Source organism: Mytilus trossulus, chromosome 11 (genome assembly GCF_036588685.1).
Source record: "Mytilus trossulus isolate FHL-02 chromosome 11, PNRI_Mtr1.1.1.hap1, whole genome shotgun sequence".
Classification (NCBI taxonomy): Eukaryota; Metazoa; Mollusca; class Bivalvia; order Mytilida; family Mytilidae; genus Mytilus; species Mytilus trossulus.
In genome coordinates, this window is record NC_086383.1 from 28,552,654 (window position 1) to 28,565,874 (window position 13,221).

Below are 13,221 nucleotides of genomic sequence, written 5' to 3' on the forward strand. Positions count from 1 at the left end.
ATTCATTACACGTTTTTATTTGTACGAAATTGACTTTAAGAATGGTGGATTGAGGGCTTAAAAAAACATTTAATGCTGTTACCGAATAGAAGGAAATAAAAGGCTCCGACAGGAAACATGTGAAAACAGACTGAAACCTGATCTATCGATATTAAACTTAAAGAATGACAATATTAATTTACTTTTGACCGAATCGTGGATCTAAAGCAGAATTGATGTCAACTTCATACGGAATCATGATCTGCTCTAATAAAACATGAACATGACAAAAGAAACTAAACGTAGTAAGTTTTAAGTTTATATAAAACGGCTATCAAACAGACGATAACTAATATGGTTTTGAAAATCACTTGCCAATTAACAAGATCATTCTATGTTTAGTATGAATATTGAAAAAAGCTTAATCTGCATTGCGAATTTTAGTTCCAATTGCAAGATTTTGACAAGAGTTGATGCCCACAATTATCTATTCCATGTCTTTATTTTTCAATTTAGTTTATACGGAAATATGTCAACTATGCGACAAAATAAATGCACATATAGATATAAATAGTTCTATTGAAGAAGCACATGTAAAACGGCAGATTTGAATAAAAAAAATACTATTGATTTCCATACAGAAGTAAAGAGCAGCTGAGATATATGACATAATCAATAAAAATTGGCACTGTCGTCGTATCGAAAACCTAAATACAATAACATTAAAATTGTATCATTTCAGACGAAATACGACACAACTCGATTGGCTTCTACCAAGAATTTATTTAGTTTTTCTTATTTTCCTGTCATTTTATATAGATGCAATACAAAAAATCTCAACAATAACGTTTTCGTCATTTAGGTTTTTGCATGTAAATGTTTCTGTTCAACAACCAGCACACAATTAATGACAGCTATAATATTCTGTTACGAGCTTACCCGAGCCAGATTAATAAATACCCCCAGGAAAACTCCACGTATACAACATCAATTTCTCCCGACATAACGAACAAGAAAATTAATGGTTTAAGAGCGGGGATCCCAACAACTGACAGGGGTGGGGATGATACGTTGAATTTATCCTGAATTGAAAAAAAAACATTCTTGACACAAACTTAAAATATATAGTAACTGGAAAAAAAAACTCAACATAAATACGAACATTTCTTTATTTCAATTTGATGTTTTATTGTTTTTAAATTATTTCAAAATTATGAAAGTATCTTCCTCATGTTTATCTCTAATTCGTTGTCCGTTTCTGGCTTTATTGTTTGTCCTTATGTTTATTAGCTTTTCAACACTACCTTTTGTATTAGGTTTTCGATAATCAAATATTTTGGCCTCCAGCATGACTAAAGTGACATGTATTGTTGAAATGCGCATATGGTGTAGTAAAATTTGTATTTTTAATGTTAATACAACACGTGTTTGAACGTTAACATATTATTCTATGTATCATGCAATGCATCTTGATATGTCAGGCAATCACAAGAAACTGTTTACGTGTAGTAATCTCAGTTCATTTTAACTTTTATTAATTTACCCCCTTATTACTTCACTTCATTTTTGTTGTAATGATAATTGTTTGGGTTTTTTTTTTTAGATTCTCAAATTTTATAACCTGAGGTGACAGGTGATGGTGAAACTATTTTGACCATATAGATCAATAATCATTGCTGAAGACTTTATCTCTCCATTATTTCTGTGTAAAAGTTATAAGAATAATCCAACAGCAACTAGACTAAATTTTACTTTTGGTGTGTATATGTTTTAATTTTGCATCAATTATAGTTTGTTCAGACCTTTTGTCAGTTTAATGAGAAACCATTTGATAAGATTTTCTAACTATTAAGTTGTAAAATTACATTTACGATGCTTACTTTGATTACGTATATCAGATTGAATTGGTATCATTTAGCAATACAACATAGCCAGATTAAGTCGTGATCCTCAATTTTATGTCATTTTGTTACACCGTTGTAGTGTGTTTTGGTAACTTGCAAGTACGCAAAATTTATGAATCTCGTCTGAGGTATGACGTTCAGAGACCGATGAATCACAATATTCGCTCATACTATTATGCTTAACATCGTCATTTTTAGATACCCCTGATATTTTTTGTCGATTGTTGGTGACATTTTCTTTCAGTCCCCTGCAATATAGATATGAAGAATCGTTCTCCATTTCTACCTCCATATTACGTTGGTAAAGGCATGTTGTTATTTTCCTTTTCTTTTCATCTTTCCGAGCTGCAGTGGTTTCCTCAAAGCTGCTAAATCGATGAGAATTTCTTCTCATGATTTCTTTCTGCTTGTTTGTTACATTAATAATTCTTGCCATTCTTCTTCTATATAAAAATTTAATCCTCTTTAACGCTGTAAACCATGTCCTTAATAAAAGAGAAAAAAAGGAAACCGGGTTTTAATTTTAATGTGCGTATTATTATGAGTTTACTTTTCTACATTAGTTAGTGGAATAGGGGGAATGTTGAGATCTCAAAAACATGTTAAACCTCGCCTCATTCAAGTCAGGAGCCTCTGGCCCTTTTTAGTCATGCATCATTTTTAATTTTAGTGTCTTGTGTATAATTTGAGTTTAGTATAGAGTTCATGCTCACGGACGCCTCCGGGTGCGGGAATTAAAGACCTGTTGGTGACATTCTGCTTTTGTCTTTTCTAGGGTCGGATTGTTTTCTCTTTGACAAATTCCCCGTTTCCATTCTCAATTTTATTTAACAAAAATTTAGTAATAATTAACACATTTTTTTATATATATGTTGTTATATTGATTAATTACTCGAATGATGACTGCTTATTTCAAAAATATGTCATACAAGTTTAGGACAAGAATAAATAAACAATAAATACAAAAGAAAATGAAAAGGTAAGTTCTGTAATAGAAAACGTCCGTGATGCAGGCCAAACTGCCACCTGAAAAAATGAAGCGTATATTGAATATGAATTTACCTCGTAAAAGGCTACCTATTTATCGTTTAAACATTTGTTGGAGGGGTTCTTAACGTGCAACGAGCGTGGCACTCTTTTTCACAAGACATAGGATTTAATGTCCCCATTTTGAGCGGATGTAAATGTACAACCCACACTTCCAAAAGGACATGCCACTTTGGCAAGGGTTTTTATTCTGGTCATAAAAATTCCAAAGTGACAGCATGTCTATTTTCAAGTTAAAGACTACATAATTGAGGAGATGAAGGCTTACAAGTATTTCAAACTTAAAAGCCAGTAAGCATTAAAAACATCCAAGGTTGCAAGGTTCCGTTGACAATTTTAAATTGTTCCTTAATAGTTGAAATATTAAAATAAAGACAATATAAGTATACCGCTGGTCAATAGTCATCACTCGATTCAACTGAAGCAAATATTGGTCTTAAACAAAAACCGAGGGTAACACACATATTAATAACTGTAAGTCATATACACGGCAAATCGCTGACTACTGGGCTGGTGATACCCTCGGGAACTGACATTCGAAATGGATGCATGGTGATGATAATCAGATGACTGTTGTTTAACCAGTACTTCGGTACTGGCACGAACATACGGATTTTTTGTGTTATTAAAATTTGCTGTTACAAAAAAATAGAAATTTTATAAATTAAGGAATGTATCTCCCTCATGTAAGGCTTGATTCCTTTCCTGGATTTGGCTTTACTTTTTGGACCTTTTAGATTAGAGCTCTTCATCTTTTATATAAGCTTTGGATTTCAAATGTTTGGCCACGAGCATCACTGAAGAGACATGTATTGTCCAAATGCGCATCTGGTGCAAGAAATTGGTACCGTTAATTTTATTGTTTAACTTTTGCTAAGATGACGCTTATCTGAATGGAACTGGACGGGAAGCAATACATTGCATTTTCAAAAGATCTAGAGTTCAAGACACTTTATTAACAAATATGCATAGCGTAATAACTTTTGTATTGGCAATTAAATTCTATTAAACGGATTCCTAAACTTGATTTTGATGATAAGTCATCCGATCATGATTAATCAGTTCGAGATGATTTGACTTGGACTAGAATTTATTTAATCAAGTACTAGACGAAATAAAGATGAGAAAAACATGTATTCATCACTGTACGCATTTTTCAAGCTGACCAAATTTTAAACTGACATGGAATATAGATAAACTGTGTTAAAAAAACTGTATACAGATTAAGAACAATAACTTTTATAGAATATCTTTAAAAGGTACCTACCCATTCTTTTTTGTTAAAAACTCTTCTATATCCATCTGACTTAAAACGTGAGACAAATGCATAGGCGAATTGTCGTAATTACGTATGTTATAAATCGTACATATTTCATCTAAAGTGTTGCTTTCATTCATGACGAGAGCGCCTTTTTCGTTTCTCCTAGCATTTATGCACTGAACACATGCCTATTATAAAAACAAGTTATAGTTATAGTTTGCGTTATATTTATGTGTTGCTAAAACAGCGTTTCACGAGAGTATGTAATTTTTATATGTAAGTAATACTACATGTTGAAAGAAAAGTTTGATATGTATTCTTATTTACAATGCACAAAAATTAAAAATAAATCAATCTTATTCATGTTATTATGTTTATGTTTAAATCATGTGTCAGAGGATTTTGGTAAGAATTCACAAGTATTATTCAAATTATAGCATTAGTGACCTTAAAAAATGTTTTCTTTGTTTAGGTCTTTGTCTCAGTTAACGTATCCCCTTAACCATTCTAAATTTTCTTTAGTTAAAATAATTTATGATACAAATGAATGCGGCTTTCGTAACCTTAATAAATGTCAATGTGTAATTGAACATCAAAGTATGCAAATATGACTTGAATGGATCCCTGCATATCTGGTGTCGTCATTGTTGGCTTCAAAACATTAACTTAAAAATGATATACTGTTAAGTTCAATTTTAAAGCTATGTACAGGATCAATATTTTAAGAAAATCTGTGACCTAAACTTATTTTGAAAACTGATATTGTCTGAAGTTACTCATGCATACAAAAATATACCTGTATGTCAAATATATTCTGAAGTTTGATTCCGTAATCTAACAAGCTTGTGAAGTCTGCTCTCGGATTAAATGTTATCTATAAAAATAATTTAAGAAATGCATATTTGTATAACCTTCTTCTATTGTAGGTAGCTTTCAGGTTATGGATTCATTTTTATAAGTTATATATGAATATAATGATACCTTACATACAAATATTTTAATTGTCAATTGTTTTGACATCCGAATCAACGAGTAAAGGACATAAAAACTGCAAGTTATAACCCCGAGCCACAGGAACAATCTGTTTAGTATACTTTATGTTAAAATATCAAGTTTTAAATAATGTTTTAACCCACCATATTTTCTGATAATGTCTAAGTCAGTTGAAGGCATCTGTAATCTACAGTCCGTTCATGTATATGTTGGCGTTGCTTTTATTGTAGTTTTGTGTTTCTGTTGTTCTGTTTCCTCTTATATATGATATGTTTCCCTCTGTTGGAGTTTTTTTTACCCTACCTTGCTTTTGCTTTATTAAAAATAACTATTGGATTATACTACTGTTGTCTTTATTGATAAGTCAATACAAGGGAGATACATTACTCTCTTTCAAGTTTAATACTCTGTAACCCTTGATGATAAAATGATGAATATGTGTCTATCTCTGAAAACATCAGATAGATACTAAATATATGTCTATGAGAAACATGGGTTGTAGAAAATTGACATAATACTAACCTTAGGTAGAGTGCTATCCTCAAGGATTTCTTTTATCTTTGAAAAAGTGTTTTTAATATCATTCTCTTCTATAGTCAAAACATTTCTGTCAAAAATCTTGCGGTTTTGTGTTGTTGCCCATGCGATAATTAGTGTTGTCAATGCCTTTGGTTTTGAATGTACTTCCGTCCAGTCGAAGTACACAACAAGTTTTTTACCTTCTTTCTTCATGGTTGTGATAATATTCAATAATTTCTCCGTAGATACGGTTTCAGAGGTTATTATTTCTCCCTCAAGCGTTAATTTGAGAAAAGCAGATTCTTTATCAACGGACATGTTGTAAATGCTGTTGGTCTATTCTCTGTAACTATTCTTACTTGGTAAGAATTATTCTGCAGGCCCCTCCAATACTTTGGTGACGCTAAGACAATCTTGAAATAAACAAAATTTAATTTATCGAATTTCCGATTAAAATAGAAAAAAGTTAAATTCAATCTTGTTGTTATGAAATTTTAGATTAGAGAATTATTTTCATATTGATGATATACTTGTTCATTCGTTTCTGTCAATCAAACTATTGTCGTATGAAGTAGTGTACCCCAAACCAAAATGTTATGACTATGTATTACGAAATTTGTTTTGAACTATAAAAAAATGTCTTAAAAAGGACAAATTTCAATATACAGCCTAAAAATCATAAATTACATTTTGTCATGGTAATGGGAAAGTATCCAAGGTTATATGTTTGTACATTAAGACAATATGTCATATATGGACTGTCATGAAATTTTTTCTAGTCAAATAATTTTGAATAATAACATCTTTGGAATGTTTCTTTGATTTGATAATTACAGCTTCACCCAAAATGGTAAATAGATTCAGTTAAAACAAAAAAACTAGTTGTGCTCATCATAGGTATATTATATGTTTTTCAGGTCTCAGACAGGGTATATACTGTGACATTCCCGATTTAGAGTTTATATAAGCCCTAATCCGGGAATGTCACAGTATATACCCTGTCTGAGACCTGAATTACACATATATTACGGATTACCCCAGACTTTATGTTATTTTCTAGTGCATGTAATTGTTGAACATTCACAATGCAGCATGTATATTCATTACATGTTTACTGTTTCTTTAATATTTTGAGTAATCCGTTTAAACTTTTTTTTAATCTTGACACATTTTTATCCGTTAAAAAATAGTTTCAATAAAGTTTTTAAATCATATTTTGTGTTTGTATGTGTGTCTGGGTTTGTTTTTTTATTTACAATACACATATTGAAACCTCAACCTGATATATATGTTCGGCATACGTAAAGTATATTCTAATTTGCTGTTAATATAATTTTATCGTATACACTTTTAACAATAAATTTAAGTATTAAAAGTGTAAATTGCGTGATTTTGTATTAAAAACGTATTTTTTACCGAAGCACGTCATTATTTTCCCTCTGTGAGCCTCTGATATTCCTTAGTGTTCTGTATAGCTTTTGACGACGTCACATAGTAACCGGTTTATGATGATGTTTTTGAGGTTCCAATTAGGGATAAAAACGTCGTATATACCCCGGCAGTTTCCTGAATATATACTGACATCTCTGTGTTATTATCCAATTACAAACCTCGACACATTTGTAATCCGTAATATAACCATATATTCATTGACATAACTTCCCTCTGAAAAAATATTCAAACCCGAATTTTCTGGACAAAGACATTTTTTCAAACTGAAATATTGTTCTGGACAGTATTTCATTATGACTATGGACAATATGACATATTGTCGGATATGTCGGACTGGCAATATATCATGCGAACATTATTTTACGATACATTTCATGTACTTTAAAAGTTATTTCTTAGTAATTAACCCTTTTACCAGTTGATAATAGATAAATAAAATAAAAGAACAACCAAGTTATAAGAGGCCAGCGCTTGATCTGGATCTTTCCCTATTATTGGCATTGTTGGCATTGTCAACCAATGATTTATAAAACAGAGGCAATAGATGCCAAAGGGATATTCAAACTCATGCGGCGGGAAAAAAACTGACAGTATCATATCAAAAATAATAAAATAGTAAAGATATTAAACAAAAAAAAATTCTTAAGGGTTCCGCGGAACCCAATGTCTCGCCTACTTATGCTGTTAATTGCAGGCTCAACAAAAGAGGAATAAAATCAATAAAAATATTCCTCTTGATATATCTTATGATTCTAAGAAGCTTCTGTCCAAGTTTGGTAAAAATACAGTATGTTTTGAAAACTTTAACTGCAGACTGTCTGTAACGTAAACTGGAAGAAAAACTAAGTCCATTTATAAGTAAAATACAGATACACAGGTAAAAAAAAATTTACAAAATTTTCTTAAAGCATTAGCTTTTGATCATAAACAAGCTTCTGTCCAAGTTTGGTACAGGTCCAAAATAGTATAAGAAAGTTATTAAAATTTTAAAAACTTTAACCACAGAGTGAATGCGTTGTTTTCTTGCAGAAAATCTAAGTCCATTTGAAGGTAAAATGTACAAAAAAATGGATTTATTTGTTAACAAAATTTACTTCTGGATACTATGTTATGATCATAAACAAGCTATTGTCTAAGTTTGGTACAAACCCAGGATAGTTTTAAGAAAGTTATTAAAATTTCAAAAACTTTAACCACAGAGTGAATGTTGTTTCCTGGCAGAAAAACTAAGTCCATTTTAAAGTAAAATATGGAAAAAATGGAATTTTATTTTTCCAAAATTTCCTTCTTGATACTATCTTATGATCATAAACAAGCTTCTGTATAAGTTTGGTACAAATACAGTATAGTTTAAGAAAGTTATTGAAATTTCAAAAACTTTAACCACAGAGTGAATGTAATGTTTCCTGGCAGAAAAACTAAGTCCATTTATAAGTAAAATACGGAAAAAATGGAATTCTATTTTCACAAAATTTACTTCTGCACACTATGTTATGAACATAAACAAGCTTCTGTCCAAGTTTGGTAGAAATCCAGTTTAGTTTAAGAAAGTTATTCAAATTTCAAAAACTTTAACCACAGAGTGAATATTTGTTGACGCCGACGACGACGCCGACGCCGACGGAATGTAGGATCGCTATGTCTCGCTTTTTCGACTAAAGTCGAAGGCTCGACAAAAATGAAATAGAAGACTAAACAACATGAGACCTTATTGGTGTCACATGTTCAGAAATAGGATGAAAATTTAACTGCTATTACAACTAATTCTACAAAGTAACAAAGCCTCATACGCACGCCGTTTCCACATTATTCGGACTTATAGGTTTGATATGACGAGGGGGGAATATCCCGTCACGACTTAAATTGATCAAAGGACATTTTTTGTCGACAACACAAGTTGCTCGGATGATACAAAAGTTTTAACTCCCGATATACCTTTTATATCGGTGCTTGATTTTAAGCCACCAAAAGGATTGTTATATCTATTAAATTACATACGAACTATTTGAGTTTGTTACATGGCATGTCTGAAGTTTTCTGAGGTCAGTTCAACTTCCTGGTTTGTTTTGTCTTTGTTTGTACAATAACATCGATTTTCGACTTTAGCAAACGCATCAGTAAACGACTTTGGTGTCTTATTTTGACATCCACTATGACGGTATTTTTTTACAATCGTTAATTCTAACAAGGAACAGGGGTGTTACGGATAATAAAAATCAGTATGCTCTTCTAATATTATGTGTCTTATTTAAAAACAAATGCCAGCAATGTTGACCGAACATTGAAGGATATTTGTATAATGATACAGTGAAATGGAACCAATGATGTACGAACGGAATAACTTTCACATTAAATCCCTCCAACCGTTGGGCACGTTAATTTCTGGTTGGTTATGAATAAATATGAGTAACCTTTTGTTTAGTTTTGAATCGTCTTAGACGAATTCTAGTGCATGGAGAGTGCTATGCGTTTTGTTTGCTATAGAACAAAGGCAGAAATTCCAAAGTGAGTAATAAGATGTGATACTAGTAATTTTTTTTTCTAAAACAGTTTAAGTATAGATTATATGTTTTTTTTCTAAGCATTGAAATCGTCAAATACTAGCCGCGACCTTATGTTAGCGATCATAAGGAGTGAACGAGTTACAAAGCTTCGTCTTATATACTGTAACGAAGCTGATAACTTCTATGACATTTTGTCGTTGTTGATAATGTGTGATCACATCTCAAAGACGTGACACAACTATTAGGGAATGACTGAAATAGATGATATATGCGAAGGGATTAACGATAAATAGTGCTATCATGACCTTTTATCACAGTTGTGTTTTACTCGATCAATAGTACCATTCGTAAAATTTATCTACTTTTTGATGTTCATAATTATTATTGCAGGCATTCATTGTTTTCTTTACTCAATTTTACGTATTCGCTCAATATTTAGATAACGTGAATCTAGTTACATTATGATGATATGACATTCTTAAAAAATTAACGTCTATGTTGACATGAATTATCATTGATATGGTCATAATTAACTGTTTACAAAACTTGGTGATTTTGAAATATTAAGGGTTTTAACCATGGGATTAAATAACCTTAGATGTGTTTGGCAAAACTGTATGCAGTTTTGGTCCTAAATGCTCTTCAACTTCGATCTTTATTTAGCTTTTTATTAAACTTTTTTTGGATTTGAGCGTCATTGGTGAGTCTTTTGTGGACGAACGCGCGTCTGCTGCAAATCCAAATTTCAATCCTGGTACCTATGATGAGTTTATTTGAGTAAACACTCATGGTTAAATTTGAATATATATTGTTTGTGCTGTTCCAATCATACTCCAACGTCATATGCTTTTTTTATGAATGAGCTACCCGACTTCATTGAACGATGACGTGATAATATAGCATTTTACGGGAAAATTAACTATTGTGAAACAAAAAGGTCAATACAGCAGGGACCGTAATGTGTTAACTTATAAGCCTATCGCTTGAGGTAAAATATTCAGCATCAAGAGCCAACCAGTAGTAAAATATGACAGATTCAAACTCCCTTGAAATATTTTGTAATTATAATATAGCATAGTCGATAATAAACTAACAAACGTCATGGCTAAAAAGAAAAAAAGCCAAAAGACAAATAAACGTTCACAAAACACAACATAGAAAACCAAAGGCTGAACATCACGACCAAAAGCTGGTGGTTATAACGTATTATTAAAAGAAATAACATGAATAAGTCATCGTATAAATATTAGTGCTTGTCCTAAATATGCGTAAACATGGTTAAGACCAAATTACCAATTCAACAAGCATAACACATGCATTACGAACATTTGATTTCTAATGTGGTTTTTCAAATATCTATTTCTGTTGATTGATTCTCATGTATTAATAGAAACGGAAATATGTGCCTAAATTTAGAAATAATTTCAAGAAATGGTTTGCATTTTTTCAAAATCTATTTGTCAGGTTATATGACAAAAACATATGCTTAAATGATTTATAGATTGTCCAAGACAAAATTTTCAAGATTCAAAATATAATGTATGACCTGTATTTATTGCACAAAACCACATTAATAGGTCATTTAACATATCTTTAAATAGAATATGGTATATTACTGTAACAATCAATAAATTGTATACAACTTCTGTGAAATAGTAAATATATATATTATGATTTGTGGAATTGTATTCTATATACATGATATACATGATAATGTGATAATGGGGAAATATGTTTAATCATGTATTACTAAGGTAATGAAGTCATCACATCTATTTGTGAACCGGGAAGTAAATGAATCATATGATATTACAGATGTAAATGGTAACAGAGGTTCCAACAGGGGTTAACAACTTCATGGACCATATTCAATAACAAAAAATGCAATTTTCTGGGGATAAAATTGTTGTGATTAGAAGAGAAATAATGTTTCATTTATCCTAAACTTGAAATATTTATATAATTAGAAATGAAAAACATCATTCGGGCAAATCTCTTCTCAACAGGGAATAGGAATTCAGTAAAGTCAATTAAGGTATCTTCACAATTTGAAAAAGATAATAATCAAATGAAATGACACAATAACATGATTATGGAAGGATTAACTCTGAAAATACTTACAGACGAGCAACATATCGTTGTTTTTTTTAAACAGTATAATCATTTTTCTTTAACTTTAACATGTTGAAGGGTGATAATTGTAAAGTGCAAAACGATAAAGAAACGACACGAGAACAAAGAACAGAAAAGAAAAGAAGTTAACGAATAAAAAAATGCAACGAGCATGAATTACACGAAATTGATAAAATTAAAACAGAACAAACATTAATAAGAATGAATCAAAACATTATATAATGATAACGAAATATGTATCTTTACTGTTTCATTTTTAAAATAGATGATGATTTTATATTTGAATTCATTAAATCAAAGTTATCATTTTTTCAAACTTTTTTCAAACATTGAGTTAAACAAAAGTCTTAGTTCTTCAAAAGTGTGTATAACAAGTAAGGCCATGTACTCCTGGGCAGCACAAAAGACTCAGTTTGCAAAGATCTTTACTTTCCCGTTTTAATTAGGGGTAAAACTAATAATACCAATTCAACTGAATAGAATAGAATGTGATGCACATATCAAAACGATGACAACCCCCTCAAGTTCACAAAAAAAAATTATGGCCATTTATTAATATTTCGTTAACTTTATTCACAGTTTTAGGCCCCCTACTTGTACCCCTATAAAATGAATGAACATTGTGTCAGCACAGGCTTCCATTTTTGAATAAAATATTATCAAGTTAAAATTTTTGTCTTACATATTGTTTTCTGCGACTCTGCCTTGTCCAGAAGAAAGACATAAATGAAATTAAAAAGATATATTTACTGATTTAAACAAAAGTTAAATCATATTATCAATGAATGCTATAATTAGAAGGAGAAAAAAATCGGGGAATTCACCGTATATATATTTTTAGCATGTGTATTTCCGAAACAACAATTGCCATGGAAAATCAATTTTGAGTTAAAAATAACATTTCTCTCAACATCGTGTAAGCAGATACAAAGTTCTGTTGGCATTGTAAATAAAAAAAAATACTCCTCTTGTAAAAATTAAATCAAAAACCAAAAAAAATTCGATGTATTTATATATATGATATATAATACAATCTATTTATAAATTGTATAATTCACATGGAAATTTCAAAATAATACGTCATGCAATGACTTGTGTTGGACATATAATAAGTGTAATTTGTGTATGTTTGAACTGTGTTATCATTTTTGAATATATACTGAGTGCCAATGAAAACGCAACAAAAAAAAATTTATAATTTTTATTTTATTTATATTAAAACTTTGTATAGTTGGTTTAAAATGACTTTTGAGACCATTGACGACAACTTTACGGTTGAGTGATTTTTGGAACAGATGCGAAGTAAGGGTTATTTTGAACGGACATAATCCGAGTTCACCGCTTTTAAACATACGCACCATTTTCACGATTTTGTCATTTAAAGCTTGGCTAATGTCATGAATTTTCCCGCCCTTATTGTAAGGAAACT

The 13,221-nt window shown here is 30.8% G+C and overlaps 1 protein-coding gene across 1 annotated transcript; it reads right to left on the minus strand.

Moving 5' to 3' along the window:
- Positions 1 to 1,207: 1,207 nt before the first annotated feature.
- On the minus strand, positions 1,208 to 12,503 carry LOC134689641 (uncharacterized). Its single transcript, XM_063549608.1, has 5 exons — positions 12,475 to 12,503; positions 5,707 to 6,116; positions 4,988 to 5,065; positions 4,198 to 4,379; positions 1,208 to 2,368 (listed from the first exon to the last, which is right to left on the minus strand). The coding sequence occupies exons 2-5, from the start codon at positions 6,019 to 6,021 to the stop codon at positions 1,936 to 1,938; spliced, it is 1,008 nt and encodes a 335-aa protein (XP_063405678.1). The 5' UTR covers positions 6,022 to 6,116; positions 12,475 to 12,503; the 3' UTR covers positions 1,208 to 1,935.
- Positions 12,504 to 13,221: the final 718 nt, after the last annotated feature.